We start from the raw sequence: 16092 nt of genomic DNA, 5'->3' as shown, positions 1-16092 counted from the left end.
CTGAAGAGTCAAAGCAATAAATACATTTAAAAAGCAAAATGTTGGAATGCATTTTCTGCACGTTCTAGTTAAGACCTGAAATTAGATCTGTCTGGATCTACAGCTTCAAAAATCGCTGTCAAATAGGGCTTCTGATTTCAGTCCTATGTGGGACAATTAAAACTTACTTTTAGGAAATAGCTTTCCAAAGAGAAATTTGGAAGCTGACTTTAATAAGAAATCACATGTGTATAAATATCTAAAAGAACTAGGAAAAAAAGCCCCAAACCAGCTTGAAGTACTCAAACATGCTATCTATCTATATGTATATATATATGTCTATATATGTACACATATAAGACATGAATGCTATATATATATGCACACACACACACATACATACACACACAGCACACAGAAATTAGCTACATTTTTTTTTCCAGCAGTCTACAGTTACTTGCAAATTATTAAAAATTACAAGGGAAGAATTGATATGCACCTTTTACTGGCATGTACTTACACAAATCAGCTTTTCTCCATTAGCTAAACAGCTGGTAATACTAGCATTACCCATCCCTCTATCCTTGCAAATTGCAATGGGAATGTCAATCCAGAAAAGTGGGGGGGGGGGGGGGGGGAAGCCCACCCCAAAACAATCCTAAACCAAAAGATAAATGCAATCATAGGTGGCTTTTCTCATGGAAAAGCATGCAAAATGCAATCTTCTCATGATGTATTTTCCTCAAGAGGTCTGGACATTAAAGCACAAAGCGATCCAAAGCTCTTACCATCTCATGACCTCACATTCCCTAAAAAATGTAACCTGGAGACCACATCTTCTTTCATTTAGAAAGATGATTATTTTATGATCTAGAAATTTATGTCTGGTGATGAAGATTCTTACAATATGTGTGCACAGCTTAATGACCAAAGACAGGACAATTTCTTTCATTCCTGTTTGAAACTTACTCCTGCAGTCTAAAAGCCCATGGGAGCTTAGCTTCTGAATACTCCTTAATTAGTTTTTAAGTAACTCTCTTTTCTTGAACTGTCTATTACACTGAGGTAAAACATTTCTTCCCCCTCAATTAGCACTACATAAGATTGTAAATTGACTTTGGACTTGGTTAACTGGTGGGTATTAACACATTCTGTTTCAGCTAAATTCCTCCCACTGATTTAGCCTCTGAAGTAGGGATTCGAGGGAAGCTGTAAAGCTACTTCCTAAGTGGCTAGGCAATTTAATTCTAAGTTCAATATTAAACTAAAACTCTGTATTAAATCAAACTAGGCTTTTATTAAACATAAGATTTTTTAAAAGCAGAGCTACCCAAGTCCTGCACCTAAGCCAACAAATTTATTTCACACATCTTCATTCTTCATGCTTTACTTAGCATAGAGATTTTTAAGAAATGCTGGAGAGCTAGGAGAGCTGACTGATTTTACTTCAATGAATTGTTATTTTCATGTACTGGGGTTTGGGGGAGGGTGGTTTTGTTTGTTGGGTTTTTTTTCCCCAATTTAGAATAAACATGGTCTTGAGTACAGAATTAATGTAACTTTTGATCAGCCTGACATCAACAGACAAACAGGTGGCTGAGAGCAAGGCGGTACATCCTCTACTGTTAGTTTCAATGAGAAAAGCTTCTTATCAGTCTGAAGAACACAAAGCTATACATTTCAGCAGTCTTTTCCCCAATGAACAGGCTGCAAAATATCCCAAGTCATACATTCTTGTCACAAGAAGACTGATTACAGTCATCCAATCCCCATATTTTTGCAAGACCAAGAGCTCCTAAATTGAACTTCACTGAGGATTTGTGTTGCAGTAAGGATAAACCCATTGGGCTGGGCACCTCCAAACTGGTCAGTAAACAGATGATCACTGCTTCAAATCTAAGCTGACAACACAGTGACAAGACCAAGAAAAGATAACTAACTGACCGAAATCTCCCTCTGCACCTCCTTCAATCTTGTACACCTCAGTGTCTTTCTGATCACAGCAACCCACCACAGCTGTACTTCCAGCTTGGAGCTATTACCTGACCACCATTTTGACGGGATACACACCAACTCTCAGTCTCTTCTGTTTGGGTATGTTGTAGGATATCCGGCCACTGCTGTTGGATATCTCTGTGTCAAAGTACACCCACCTACCCGAAGATGGCTCAGTCATTATGAAGATATCAACCTGTAAAAACAACAAAACAGTCATCTAGTGTGATAGTAGGCAACATGCCCTCTATTTACAAGGCCTGCCAAGCCCAGATCACATTAGTATCTCCAATTATGGCTTGTACTAAAAGCTTACAAGGAAGTTTGAAGGAACTTCAAAACTCAGTAAAAACTTCACAGAGGGTCCTCTCAATTAGAAAATGCTTCCTAACACACAATACAAGACCTTATTGCCTTCATCATTTAAAGCACTTAGCTTAGCACTGCAGGTGTCAAACGAGGGTATAGAGCTCAGAAATTTGGCAGGAACCCTAAACTAGAAAAAAGATCATTTCAGCTTGCATGTGTATAATGCATTTTTGCATATGAAGCCTACAAAATGGAAAATTTCATCTGCTTATTAGCAAAATGAAATCTTTCTCAAACCATAACCTTGCCTACAAATGCAAAACCTAAACACTTCAAATTATCAAGATTTTTTTTTTCAAAAGGTTTCATCAATATGTCTTTCTTCAACTGAAATATTTCATCAAAATTAACATAAAGTGTATTAAATACTTTGACTTGAACTGGCACTTTTGAGCAATAAGTACATTGGTAAATCTGAGGGAGGTATCTGCCAAGCTCTCCTTCTGTACTCAATTTTTACAGAACTTAGGCATACAAGGTTTATGTGGATTTCTTCAGTGCTCAACATGCAGCCAAATACTCTACAAGATTCACCAGTAGCTTACAAGATGATGCTACTTGTGTCGATAACCTTGATAACTATGCAGATATGCTCTTCTTGGACATTATGTTCCACGACATTGGGATGTAACCATAAATAACACTAAAATTATTCTGAACTGATGAAATTCAGAAATGAATTTTTCTAAGGGATAAGCTTTGGTGCAAGGGAAGAAATTACAGGTATTGCTGAACCAGAAGTGTTATCAGGATCAAACAATGGGTTTACTCCTTTCTTCTGCTTTTTGACTGCAAAGTGAATTCACAGTTTGAATACAGATGTGTACCAACCGCCTCTTTAAAGTCTTGGATGGTATAAGTAGGAGAAAGGTTCACTTTGTACCCTAACTGATTCTGAATTTCCAACTTTCAGATGCACCATTACCAGTGAGAGGGCCAAGGAAAACATTTTTATGATTTGCTAGGGGAAAATCTAACTTCCTTCCAACCTGCAAAGGAATACAAGACCTAACAAGGAACAGAAATATCTTCTTTCGAGAATCATACTTCTAACTTTGTTTTATTCAGCCATTCTGTTCTTACCTTCTATTCTTCCCATTTAAAACATTTTCTCACATCAAGCCATTAAAGGTGGGGGCGGGGTGTGTGTGTGTGTGTATGTGTGGTTCAGAAAAGTAGTTTTAAGTTTGCATTGGGCATGCTGAAAAATCTGCACAACTACAGTCCTTTCAGATCAACATTTTCTTTTTTCAATATCAATGTGAAAGCTACTAGAACAGCATTCTGCTGACTGTGGTCATTGAACTGTTCTGGCTCAGTTTTCCCCTTCCACATCAGGAGATTATAAAATATAGCATTTTATGTAAAGTTACTTGAGATCCTTGGAGGAACAACATACAAGCATAAAAAAAAATAAAATACAGATAGTATTTCTATTAGCTTTGAAATCCCTCAAAATTAGAATAAAAACTATCAGTAATTAATCACTGAGTATGGAATTCTCCCCAGTGCAATAATTAGTAATAATCTTAACATTTTTACTTAGCAATTTCTTTCAAGAGATTTTAATGACAGGATTTTATTCAATACCCAAGCATAATATGAATCTGTTTACCCACTGCAGAAACACAGCTTACTGTTCACCCCTATTCTTCTGAAATAGGAATATGACTTCAAGGCAACCAGCCACCATACAATCATCTATGTAGGGAGGAAAAACATTAGACTATAATGCCCAGAAAATAATGGGTTAAGTAAATCCCAGAGAGACACCTCTGGCCTCAAGAAAAGCACTGAAATGCATCTTCAAGGTAGTTTGCATTTGCACACTAAAACACTGAATATCTTGTCTTTTTTACTAGCCTAAATTCATCTCAGTAAAAGACCCAGGGCTAAAATGAATCCACTCTACAAAACTGCAGAAACCCCAACAGGCCCCTTTTAGGACTCCTTGGGAAAACAAGGGTAGTTTCCAGGACTGATGCTTGCCTCAGTAAAAACTGGCATCTCAAGCCCACCTCAGGTTAATTAACATTTTCTAATAGGTCAACAGACTGAAGCTGAGATTACTTAGGTGGCCAGTCCCATGGGAGCATGAGGGATACTATTGTCAGAGACTCTCAGAGAAGCTTAAGCTCCTGTCTCCTTGTCTTGACCAGATGGCCTCATCCCCATTATCACTACTCTGTTGTGCCTCCACAGGAGCCACCCAAAGCAGATGAGGTTCAGGGAAAATTTCCTGCCCGCTGAGAATACCACCATGATGTGACAGAGCAGATCAGGCTCACCTGTCATACGCAAACTAACACTTCCAGGTCTGCTCAAGTCTGCACGCCACACTGCTAATTGACCTAAAAATCCTTCCCCCACTCTAATTCCCACTAGGGAAGGTGGGAGAGGTATGGCCTTTCCTTTGACAGATTCAATGGTCTTGTGGTAAAAACAGTTTCTTCTAATTTCTGCTGTACCAGTTACAAGAGCGTCCAACTTTTGACCTGAGGAATTGCCAGGATATAGGCACAAATAATGCATGGCAGGAGATTCATTACCTACACAGCTTTGATTTGCAGTCTTCCTGACTAAGATCTAATTGAAGAGCTCCGATGCAATCCAATACACTCAGATACATTTAACTGATGTTTTGAACTTACATTTGAGAAATGGCACAAAGAGGAAATTATTAAGTCTTGGAACCATACAATTTCGGTGTTCTTCATAGGACCACTATGAACCCCTTTGGTGCCCTACTGTCCTGGTTTCAGCTGGGATAGAGTTAACTGTCTTCCTAGGAGCTGGTACGGTGGTATTCATCGTTGTGCCAGAAGAATCTTATCAATGAATAAAATGTGATCAGATTGAAGAAATTTATAAAAGCTAGTAAAGAGCTATGATTAAAATCTTCAAAATCAGACAAAATCTGTGATCCTGTCTTGCATGTAAGCTCAAGTGATGGGGCTGCTTTAAGTTTTTTTACAAACCATATGGAATAAGATTGAAGCAGTGATGGTCTTAAAAATATAACCATAACTTATATTGACAGTTCAACGTGTATCAGCACAGGTTATGCTGAATTCTACAACAAAATCTTAGAAGCAGCACATCACTTATGTCTTGTGGAGTTGACTAACAAAAGCCCAGCTGTGACAGAAGCATGGTCATCAGAAACATGGTTCCAGAAACATCCATCCCTGCCGTTTGCACTAGCAAATACACTCCAAAGAAGGCATGCTGTCAGCAGGCTGATGCCTAGATGCATCAGGTTAGTGCTGCATCTTAGCAGAATGGGCACCCACAAAATAGGCCAAGTGAAGCCTCCATGCTTCAGTTTTACCTTCAGCTCAGAAGCATTGCTTTGTTAATTTCCACAAAAAAATCTTACAGTCTCCATGAATATGAACAAATGTGTTCACTTAATGCTTGGCTTTGTTAGCTGTAAGCCTGGCTACTGCAGGCAGCTTTAGGAGTGACAGTTCCAATCGTGTCACATTACTACTTAAATTCTAAAACTAATCTTTACTCTTCCATGTGTAAGAGAAACGGCAGCCACCTAGGCTCTAGAATCCTTATTCCTTTATCTAGTTGTCTTACCTGGATAGGAGGATATAAATGTTTCTTGTAGTGATTTGCCAACCACTATAAAATTATTTTTCCTCCTTGCTCAAAAAGTTCATTGTGTCCAGTAGGTGGTACGATCGGATGACAGGTTCAGAAATCACTGCACAGCACACTCATCATTAACCAGAGGAGATGGCCAGCATCATGTAAGAAGGATAAGCTGGGAAAAAGGTCAGCTATCAGGAAAGCCCACTTACAGCATATTTTTGCTGAAGTGGTGGGGGCTAGTGACATACTTCCCCTCACTGTAAGGCTTTCTCTGGTACTATACATGTGCTACATTCAAAAACTGTTTCTAGTAAAAGCTGGTTCAGAAAAGTAAGGAAATTGATCACTCAGACTTTACCTTTTCACCTGTTAAAGCTACCATGTCCAGAGGTCCATACATAAAGCGCCCAACTAGTACCTGAGGACCGTCTTCTGCTGCAATGACATCATTAGCTCGGTGATTAGCAGTCACATTCTGAAATAAGAGCAGAAGGTGGGAAGGGTAGTGTTTGCTCTTGTAATGAGGCTACTGTCTCTCATGTTAACAGTGACACAGAAACACAGTCCTGGACAGGGTGTCTGAGGTACATCACAGTGCACATTAGAGCACCTGGCAAAACTGCGTTCCTATTTTAGCTGGAGCCAGGTTTCCAGTAATGGTGAGTTCCTGAACAGACTTCCTAGTGAGAGTGCTCAAGACAACCAAATAAGTGAGAACATTTAAGGGAATGCCAATTATCTTTCACTTCAAGTGGTGCCATAGATTCACACGATTATGTGCAAGACACGCATCTTAATTGACATTTCTAACTGAACTGGCATCTGAAGAATGAAGAAAATATTTTTTTCTTGAGTTATGGATTCTTCTAGCATATAAGAAAATAGAAGAACAGCCTCTTTCCTTAACTAAAACTTAAGGCCCCTCTGTTATTTAAAGAAAGAAATACACTTTCTCCCAACATGTAGTAATAAACCAAGAATAAATTGTTCCTATTCCCTAACTGTTGTTTGCCTCTGGATTATGTTAGCAGTTTTCAGCTCTTTAGTAATATTCAGTTATGTAAACTCATGCTTTGGGAGATCAAACTCCATTTAAATTGCTCCCAAACCCAAGTTCTATAGCTGCCACATATATACAGATTTATACTTACTCTCAATTTGACATGTGTCCTTTTGCGTAGCCATTTTTCTCGTGGATTGGATGGACTTAGTGTTGCCGGATCCAGGTTGTCATTTTCCTTGAAATTTACGTTTTCATACCTCATCACCTGAAATTATATTAATATTTTAATAAACAGCGTGTAGCCTGGGGAGTCCTGGTACATGGCAAAGAAAAGGAAAGTACACTGCTGCTCCAGCTGAATGACACTGCAGAGCCAAAAGCACAAGGAAAGTAGAAAGAGGTACAGGCCATATGTTCACATTAATTGTATAGACAAATAAACTGCTTCCACTCTGTTGGCCAACACTTAATCTCAAGTACTTTTTGAACTGCTTTTCCATTCACAACAGAGCTTGCACATTCTTCCAGAGAAAATGGTGAAAACATTAGGATGGTATCAAGTGACAATCACATTGTCTGCTTTAGTCTTCAAAGTCAGTAAAGCAGCTTAAGACCACAGAATTATTTTTTCATGTCCTTTATGGGGCAGAGGTCAGATTTCTGACTCCATCTGTACTGATTTTCTATACATATATCCAGACAGAATGGTTCTTATCGCCTTTTGGATATTACTGCGGTAGGTGATAGGCTCAGGATTTGGCTTGTGGCTAGTAAACTTGTGAACATGCAGAACCCTAATATGTCATACAAGCCACAGATTCTTACAAGCTAAATATCACACACTTACCAAGAAACTTCCATGTCCAACTCAAGATTTCAGAACACAACCCACAGATTTCAGAATCTGTGGGTTATTATGCCCTGTTTCAGTTGAAACCACAAGCCCTGTCTTACTGAAATCTGTGGGTTGCACCCTGGGATCATGGATAGCGTGAGGCTACTTCATTTTGAATGAGACATAGCTTAGTCTGTCTCCCACAAGCCAGCAGAAAGTCACTCAAGTTGAACAGTTGGTTTTCCGTGCTGAAGTTTTCCACCCTGGGTGCCCTCTCTGGAAGAGTGGCCTAGAATCATTTTGAAAGATGTCTTATATGAAGTCCTTTGAGTAAAATCCTGTTGCATTCGGCCTTAGCAAAGCAGCTGGCTTGCAACAAATCATAGTAATGCTGAGGGGTCAGTGTGCTTTTTAACAAATTGGCATAAATTCTATTCACTGGAGGTCATGTGCAGGAAATATATGTGCCCACAGGGCATTCAGGAGCCATTAGCCTTAACCTTAACCCCCAGCAAGGGCAGAACATCCAGACTATGCTGGAACTAACCAGTCCTTTATGTAGTGCTGTAAGCTCACATATTGCTTTACAGGCATGTTCCAAATGCTTGAAGGGCTTATTAAATTCTAAAAGCTGTGATGCACATATAAGGCTAGGTAAGACACAACAATGCAACTTGATATGAATGCACAGAAATAACAAGTAGAATAAAGCAGAAATGATTGCTAAGACAACTGGGCTCAGGGAGGCATTTGAAAGGAAAGATGGGAGAATGTTCTGATGGATTCAAGGCAAAAAACATCCTGAGAGAGAAGATGAGATGACAAGAGCTATAAGAGAGCTGCAAAGGAGAGGAGAAACATCTATGTACAATTGCCCTTGAACAGAAAAAACAGGGATTTGCGTCCTGTCTCTTCCAGTAGAAACCTCTCCTCTACTTTCAGATGAGCATCAAATAAGATTCCTGTTTTAGAGACTGTTCTTGTTCATGGAAAAGCTCTTTAGCAACTTTTTCTTTGCCTTGATTACGGTGACACTAGTTATAAACAAAGTTTTTTAAATTAGCTTTTAAAATTCTGCATTGCTTACTGATACATTTTGACTGGAATCATATATACTAAAGGATGCTCTGAAAGGACAGCAAGAAGTTGAAGGACTCTTAGAATTTCATCAGTTAAAAACAGCAATCAAAAACTCCGCAAGTGGTCTGGTTACCAGTCAGACTGTATGCTGTGCACTCCACTCACAGACTGCTGTATAAAGATGGGGCCTCGATACAATTGCACAGTATGACTCAGCAACAGTTCTGCACTGGAGGGAACTCAGCCACTGAGCTTCCATTCCCAGGAAATACCAGGTGAGCCTCCAGGGAGCTAACATCATTGACACCAGCACTGGGAGCAGGAGGTGGAGGGAGTTAACACTCAAGAGACCAGCTAAAAGGAGTTGCGAGAAAGGCAGGCACACTGACATCTGCCAAACTGATTTCATGAAAAAAAGTCACTGTGCAGTTTTCTGCATTTTTCTCTCTACTGTTTGCCTGGCAGCAGCTGTTTCATCATTCACTAGATATAAAAACCACCCTGATTCTTGGGTTAATCCAGATTAAACTGCTTGCGACTGGCTTTCGGGTGAGGGTCACTTTGGGTTCTTGGAGAGACACTTATCCTGCAGGTTTCACTTGAACACCACTTCATGTTTTTTTTTTACCCCAGGTGAGATTTCTCAGCCTCACCACTTTCTCTAGAGGTCAGAGCACTGCATTATACCTAAGTCACTGCGAGCTGCTGTCAAATTACTGACATAGTAGGAACAACAGACCCATCATATGACTCAGAAATAAATACTGAGGAGACAATGCACACAATGCCTTGAAATACTCTCATATAGTTACAGGAGAGACTTGATTTTCTTATGGGAGTATTACTTTCAAACTGCTGGTTTATTATCAAATGTATGCTAATAATTTGACATTTAGTAGGGAAATACATAATTAAGAAAGGCTGGAAATAGCCTATTCCTTCAAAACCAGAAGGAAATTAACACATAATACAGGGTTATACTTATCTGGGGCATGGAAGAGGTGAGTAAGGTATGCAAGACAGTGCATTGTTCCCACACAGTCAGCAGTAAGAATACCAGCCAGCCTTGCTAATGGTGGGCTCACTGTCCCCTTCACCCCTCCAATAAATCCACATCTGTCATTCCTACCTCCAATTGTATGTGATGCAACCACAGTTAGCCATCTAACTGAACTAAAGATTAAAAGACTGATCACCCTTGGAATATGCAATTAACGATCACAATGTTATTGGTTGCAGAGCGAAAAAATACAGAGATCAATGACCTGTCTTAAAATGAAGGCCACAACATCTGTTGATTCCCAGTAGCTGGCATGGAAGAGATGCGGCAGGGCCACAGTTGGAAAGGCTGTCAGCACATCTGGACAATACAAGGCATAATCTATTCGTTTTGTTCCCCACCACTTTGCAGTAACTACAAAAAAACCAAACAAAATAGCATCACATTTCCATAAGGTATCTTCTTAATAAATCTCTTGCTGTCTTTTATGTTTAAGCTAGATAATTGAATGAAGTCTTCTGCTTTTTTAATCTTGACATTTAGAGTCTGTTAAAGATATCTATCAAACATGAAAGTATTGTTTCCACTGACTGCATCATCACTTAAACGTCTGCAATCTAAACAGTTCTATTGGGTCCAAGTTTGGGGAAGCAGAAATCACCCCAGCATGATTCCCATTGCTTCCTGGTCCACAGAAAATGTACAGTGAGACTAGTACTTCTATGATCATGTTATAGAATAAGAATTGCAAATGCTTCCCAAATAGTGAACGGAATATTTATATATGACTACAGTCCATAACAGGACAATGTAATAATTCATAGCACTTTTAATTATGGGTAACAAATCTTATCTATCTGTATTTCTTCATGCCTGGAACATGCTTCTAAACCCCTATTAGTATGAAACCCTTAATGACTATTTATGAGTGGCACCTTAATATAAAACTGTGACTTCACTTCTGTTACTTTATCTACTTAATTACAAACAGAAGAGGAAGCTAAATTGTGTTATTTACAATTGCAGCAAGTTAGGCTGTTCTCATTCTCCCCAAATTTCCAAGCAGGTAATTTTCCCTTTCATAATAAACTTTTCCACAGAAAGGATGTGGAGGGAAGGGTTGTTGCCATGTCAGACAGCACATAGCACCAGGCTTCACTCACTGTTGGTGAGGTATGCTGATGGCAAGCTTTCTGTTGACCCTGAGTTTTCACTGTTTGTGCTGGCCAAGCTCAACTTTCTTGTTCTTCCTTGTGGTTGATCAGATGCGTTTGGAGATCCAGGATTCTCCTGAGAGAAAGGTATGTTCAAAGAGCTGTTCTCAAGGAACAGAGCACTGTGGTTGTGGATAGCATCACCTGCAGGTTACAGAAAGGAAAATAATTAAAAAAACCCAATGGGATGAACAACATGGCTTTGAAACTGGGGGAGTGGGGGGTGTGCGTGTACATTTTTTTTATTTAATTTTTTTTTTAAACACAGAGCTAATGGGCGTTTTCCTGAATAATATCAGATTTCATGACCATGGATGAAACTCCTTCAGAGTGAGGAAGACATTATGACTAAATGGAGAAAGCACACCCTACTGCCATCAAAATGCAATGGCAGCTGGGCGGTTTTGGCCAAGATCTTCCAAACTGTCTATTTTACTTCACACTCAACCCTATCCATTTTAAAATCATTCTCTGAGAAGAGCTATACAGCCCTGGGAGTCTGTGATACTTCTCTTGTCCTCTTCCTGACATGAACAAAACGACTTTAGAAAGAGAACCTTCAGCAATGCTATCTACTGGTTTGCATGTTCCCAAAAGGAACAGAATTCTCATTTATTCATGCCACTCTGACAAAGCTATGGGCCATGGCTAACACCTCTACTTAATGAAACAAAACACAGCCTTTCTCCTGAGGTGTTCTGAAACATGTAAGAACAGACATGCATTTAAATAAAAGCATTACTGATAACTTTGCTTGAGGCAGCCTACACATCCCTCCTGTACCTAGGAAAGGCAGAACCTCAAGTGAGACAGAGGTTATACAGCGAAGTGCATATCAAAAGCAGCTGACTCTTCAGTGTTGTTTTTCAGAGAACAAACCTCTTTGAGAGGTTAAAACAGTGAACAAAAGTAAAAGGAGACCCAGTTCAATGCACATAATACAAAAGAAAGCAGATGTCCCTTGATGATGTATTACTCTACTTCTGAGTGTATTTCAATCCCATTCAGAAAAATAACTGTAATCATGCTGTGCTCATCTTTCACATGGTCTTTGGTTGGGGAATATGTCATACATTTCTTTATGTAGTGGAGGCCTGGAATAAGTTTCTCTTGAACTTTTCAAGTCTTACCAACTCTGAATGTAATGAATACCTCAATGGTGCACACAGAAGACAACAACAAGTTGCTGCTTTCAAGGATACCATTCCTTAAAAAAATACACTGGAAGCATAAGTGTCTATAGATTATCAGAACTGGTAAAACATGTCACCATTAAATGAAAAGGAATAGCAGCACAGCTCCCTACAATGTCCTCCCTTCCAAAAAGCAGACATGGCTAGGAAGATTCTGGCTTGTTTTGACATAAGCCTGAATATATCAACTGCGTGAGACAACACTAGGAGCTGTCCTGCAACTGAATCAGAGAAACAATTAAACTCTAACACTTTGTGACAGCTATGTAGTTTGGACAGGATATGTTCAATTGTAGTTTCCATGGGAACATGTGCTTTGAGTTTTCATTAAAGGAACTGCAATGTACTGTTCTTTCAAAGGAATCTTGCTGATGCCATACATTAAGGAAAGTTATGTGTGGCTACAGGAAAGCTTGATGGAGGTGAAAAGAATGGAAGGATAATTTTATTACTTCCCATGTCTCAGGCAAACTACATAGACTGCAACACAGACAGCTGAAAGGAACACACAATGCTGCTTTCCTATTACTTACCTCACAAGATGAGGAAGTATTATATTCTCTTTGTAGTGAAAGAAGCAGCACAAAGAAGTAAAAGGTCTGATTCTATGTCATACTAAATACTGAACAGCAAGGCACCTGGTCCTTCTGGCAACAAACCCCAAATCATGTGGCCTAAAGCATCACAGCAAATCAGTTCACTGAAGAGAGTAGCAGAATCCACGGACATAAGCAGTAAGGAACAGGGAAGCTGCCAAATTGCACCCCATTAGGGGCCTATCTGATCCAGAACCCTGATCCAAACATCAACCAAGAGGAAATTCCACAGAAGAAGGTGCAATGCATCCCATAAATGAGAGCTGTATCTCCATGAAGTGCTCATGATCAGCAGTGTTGTGATGCATACTTTCTGCTTCCCCTTCCAAAAGATTCACTGAAATATAAACGGTTGTGCTTTTAAAATAAATTTTCTGCTTCTGAATTCTTGTTGCTCGCTGAAACAGTCAGAAATTGACCCTAATCTAATCCTTCCTCCCCCATTATAATTTTGCAAGAGTTTTGGTTTTTCATTCCCACTAAAATGGAGATGGGGAGAGAAGTAAAAATAGTAACCTTGCACAGAATGGAAAATATGTTGTTAGCCAACATATCTGTTAGCCTTTTCCATATTATTGACCAGCTTAAGACCAGCTTGGTAAGGCGTCTGGTGCCTTGAAACCTGTTGTTTATTTTGTAATACTGTTATTCTAAGCTCAGTAACCCTTCTCCCTGTGAAGAGATCAAATCAATAACATGGAAGGCATTTTCTGCAGTTTTTTTTCTCCTGTTTCCTGAATTATCTTCATGTTAAAAAGGTAGGTCAGCCTGCCTTCATCGCTGTGGGTCAGGTCTTTGTTGAATTGTAAAAGAGGACAGAGAGTACTGGTTAGAGATTGATAAAATACATGTAATACTATTTTTTTCTAAAAGCCCTGTGCTCAACTTCTGACTAGGACAGTCTATGTGCATAATTCTTCCATTTAAATAACTGAAATGAATACTTCCCACCCAAAACAACCTTTCTCATGGCTCTGAGGATCACTAAAGGTTCTTATTAATCCTACTAATCTAAATTTACTATCATGCTTGATAAGAAATAAAATAAAGGCAGACCGTTTTACAGAGTCTCATCTTGGATAACTATGAGTTACAGCCAATAAAAAGAGGCAAAGCAACTTCCTCAAGGCCACACAGTAACCATCTCCAAACAAAATTAGCAATACTTTATTATATGCATACACAATTGGAGAAGTACTGTGCTTTTAGACCTTAATTTCTATCTATCCATAATGAAGCAGACCAGTTGGATCAGCCATAGTCTGGACTGGCACTCCTGCACATTCCTTAGAAATAAAACTTTGCAAGAGAAAAATTGCAGCACAATTGAAATAATTGCAAAAAGTAAAATGTAAGGTAGAAGCTCAAACAGTAAAGAGGATTATGTTTATCTATGTTCTGCTATGCCAAATGTCTAAAAAGTAGGATAAGTTGAAACCAGGTGTTTTGAATTAATACATAACAACCATATTTTTAACCCCCAAGTAGATATAATGCATCATGTCATAAGGAGCAAAGCAAAAAAAGGAATTAAAACCCACATGTTAATAAGTGTCAAAAGACATGACTGCTGGTAGATCAGAGACCTGTCACAGAGCTAAGTCTCACTTGTAATAGCTACAAAAGCACTTTGATTATGAAATGTCAACTACACAGCAGCTGAGAAAGCTGCTGTTTAATGAAAGGTCAAGACAGCATGGCTTTCTCTGGGCTTTAACAGAACCTGAACTTTGTACCTTGCCCTTATAGTAAAAAAAATCCCACCAATTAATAAATCATATTTTTGTCTGAACCATTATCTACTGCTATGTCTTCTGTCAGCAATCACCATAGATGAAAGAGTTAGGAAGATAAATGTTTTTTGCACCTGCTCGGTATGTCTGGCAATGCTTTCAACACAGTTTCTTTTACTTTCACTTGTCTGTATATCACAGCAACATGAGATAAATATCCCCTTAAGAGGTGACTTCTGAAAAAGTGGGATGCCTTATGTGAGTATTTCCATTCTATCTATCCAGTGCATAGGTCGAAGATATCTCAGATATTAAACTTAATCTTTGCTCATTTTTCTTTCTCTTTGCATATAATGTGTTGACTCTCCTATACATGCAGAAAACTGAATTTAAACCATGCCTCAAATAATTTTATATTATTAAGCTATTTTATCAATAGCCTAATAATGTTATCACATCCACATTAGGAATTGTATCAACAGAAGACACAGTTGCAACTGACCAAGTAATTGACAGAAAGAGGAACAATTCTCTGGGCTAGTCAAGTCTCTTGTGATTATCAAAATCAAGCCTGGTAAGAGTCAGCTTTCATCATCATTAACATCTTAATAGATTGATCCATCACACACACAAACACCACCACATTACTACAAACTGTATGACCCTGGGGGCAGACTTAGTGATAAGTATTGATGCCTGCTGGATGCAAAAGGCAATCATCTAGATAAACGTGTGCTCTGCTCTTTAAGTCCTGACATTTAAGTCTTAGATGTTTCCTGAATCTCAATGGAAAAAGTAAATTTGATAAACTAAAAGCTTCAAGACAAACCCTATGCACAGAGCATCTGGCTCCAAGAGCTTCATTTGATTGGCAAGAACTGAAAGACAGCTATAGAAATCCTGCCCCCCCCGCCCCCGCCAGTTTATCTGTTATCACTGAACCATTCCTATGAATCATATAGTGAAATTCCCTTCTAGTAGTAAATATTTTTCATGCAGGTTCCAGATCAGATTTTTTTTCCACAGAGGAACCTATCAGGAATTTCAGGAAGACAACAGAATCATTCTTATTTTAATCATCAGTTCTTATGAGAAAAGGAACAGGGAGTGAGATTGTTTAATGACATGAAAGATTATCAGAAAAAGCTGAAGGCTTTGGGCAGTGCATAGTAATTAGTTTGGTGCAACTAGGTCTCATCATAATTGATTAGTAAACTACCATTCCAGCTGACACCACGAAGGCTCTCATTTTAAGAAATACTTTCACAAGCCCAGGTATCAGAGAAAGCAAAAAAATTATACAGTCACTAGAATTAATCCTCTGTGAATGAAGAACCTTAAATTCCAAAAGGATCTCAAAGCACTTGCATTTAAATGGGAGGATTTCACATTCATTGAAAAATAACGCAGCGTAGCTGTAAAGCATGGCAATGATTTAACTCTGCACAGAGGCTTAAATACAAAACCATACCTTGGAACATTTGCTGATCAT

At 38.9% G+C, this 16092-nt stretch overlaps 1 protein-coding gene across 6 annotated transcripts in view; it reads right to left on the bottom strand.

Annotated features, from left to right (window-relative positions):
* Nucleotides 1-16092, bottom strand: part of PITPNM3 (PITPNM family member 3) — a 139874-nt gene that overhangs the window by 8572 nt on the left and 115210 nt on the right. For all 6 annotated transcript variants that reach the window (XM_041126770.1, XM_041126771.1, XM_030027704.1 and 3 more), the window contains 5 exons: nt 11028-11222; nt 10130-10278; nt 7098-7214; nt 6305-6421; nt 2022-2170 (listed from right to left, as the gene is read on the bottom strand). In XM_041126770.1, the coding sequence (XP_040982704.1) occupies nt 2022-2170; nt 6305-6421; nt 7098-7214; nt 10130-10278; nt 11028-11222 (727 nt within the window). The remainder of the gene's footprint in view (nt 1-2021; nt 2171-6304; nt 6422-7097; nt 7215-10129; nt 10279-11027; nt 11223-16092) is intronic.

The sequence above is a fragment of the Aquila chrysaetos genome, chromosome 10, assembly GCF_900496995.4.
Source record: "Aquila chrysaetos chrysaetos chromosome 10, bAquChr1.4, whole genome shotgun sequence".
NCBI classification, from domain to species: domain Eukaryota; kingdom Metazoa; phylum Chordata; class Aves; order Accipitriformes; family Accipitridae; genus Aquila; species Aquila chrysaetos.
This window is presented reverse-complemented; position numbering and strand designations above follow the sequence as displayed.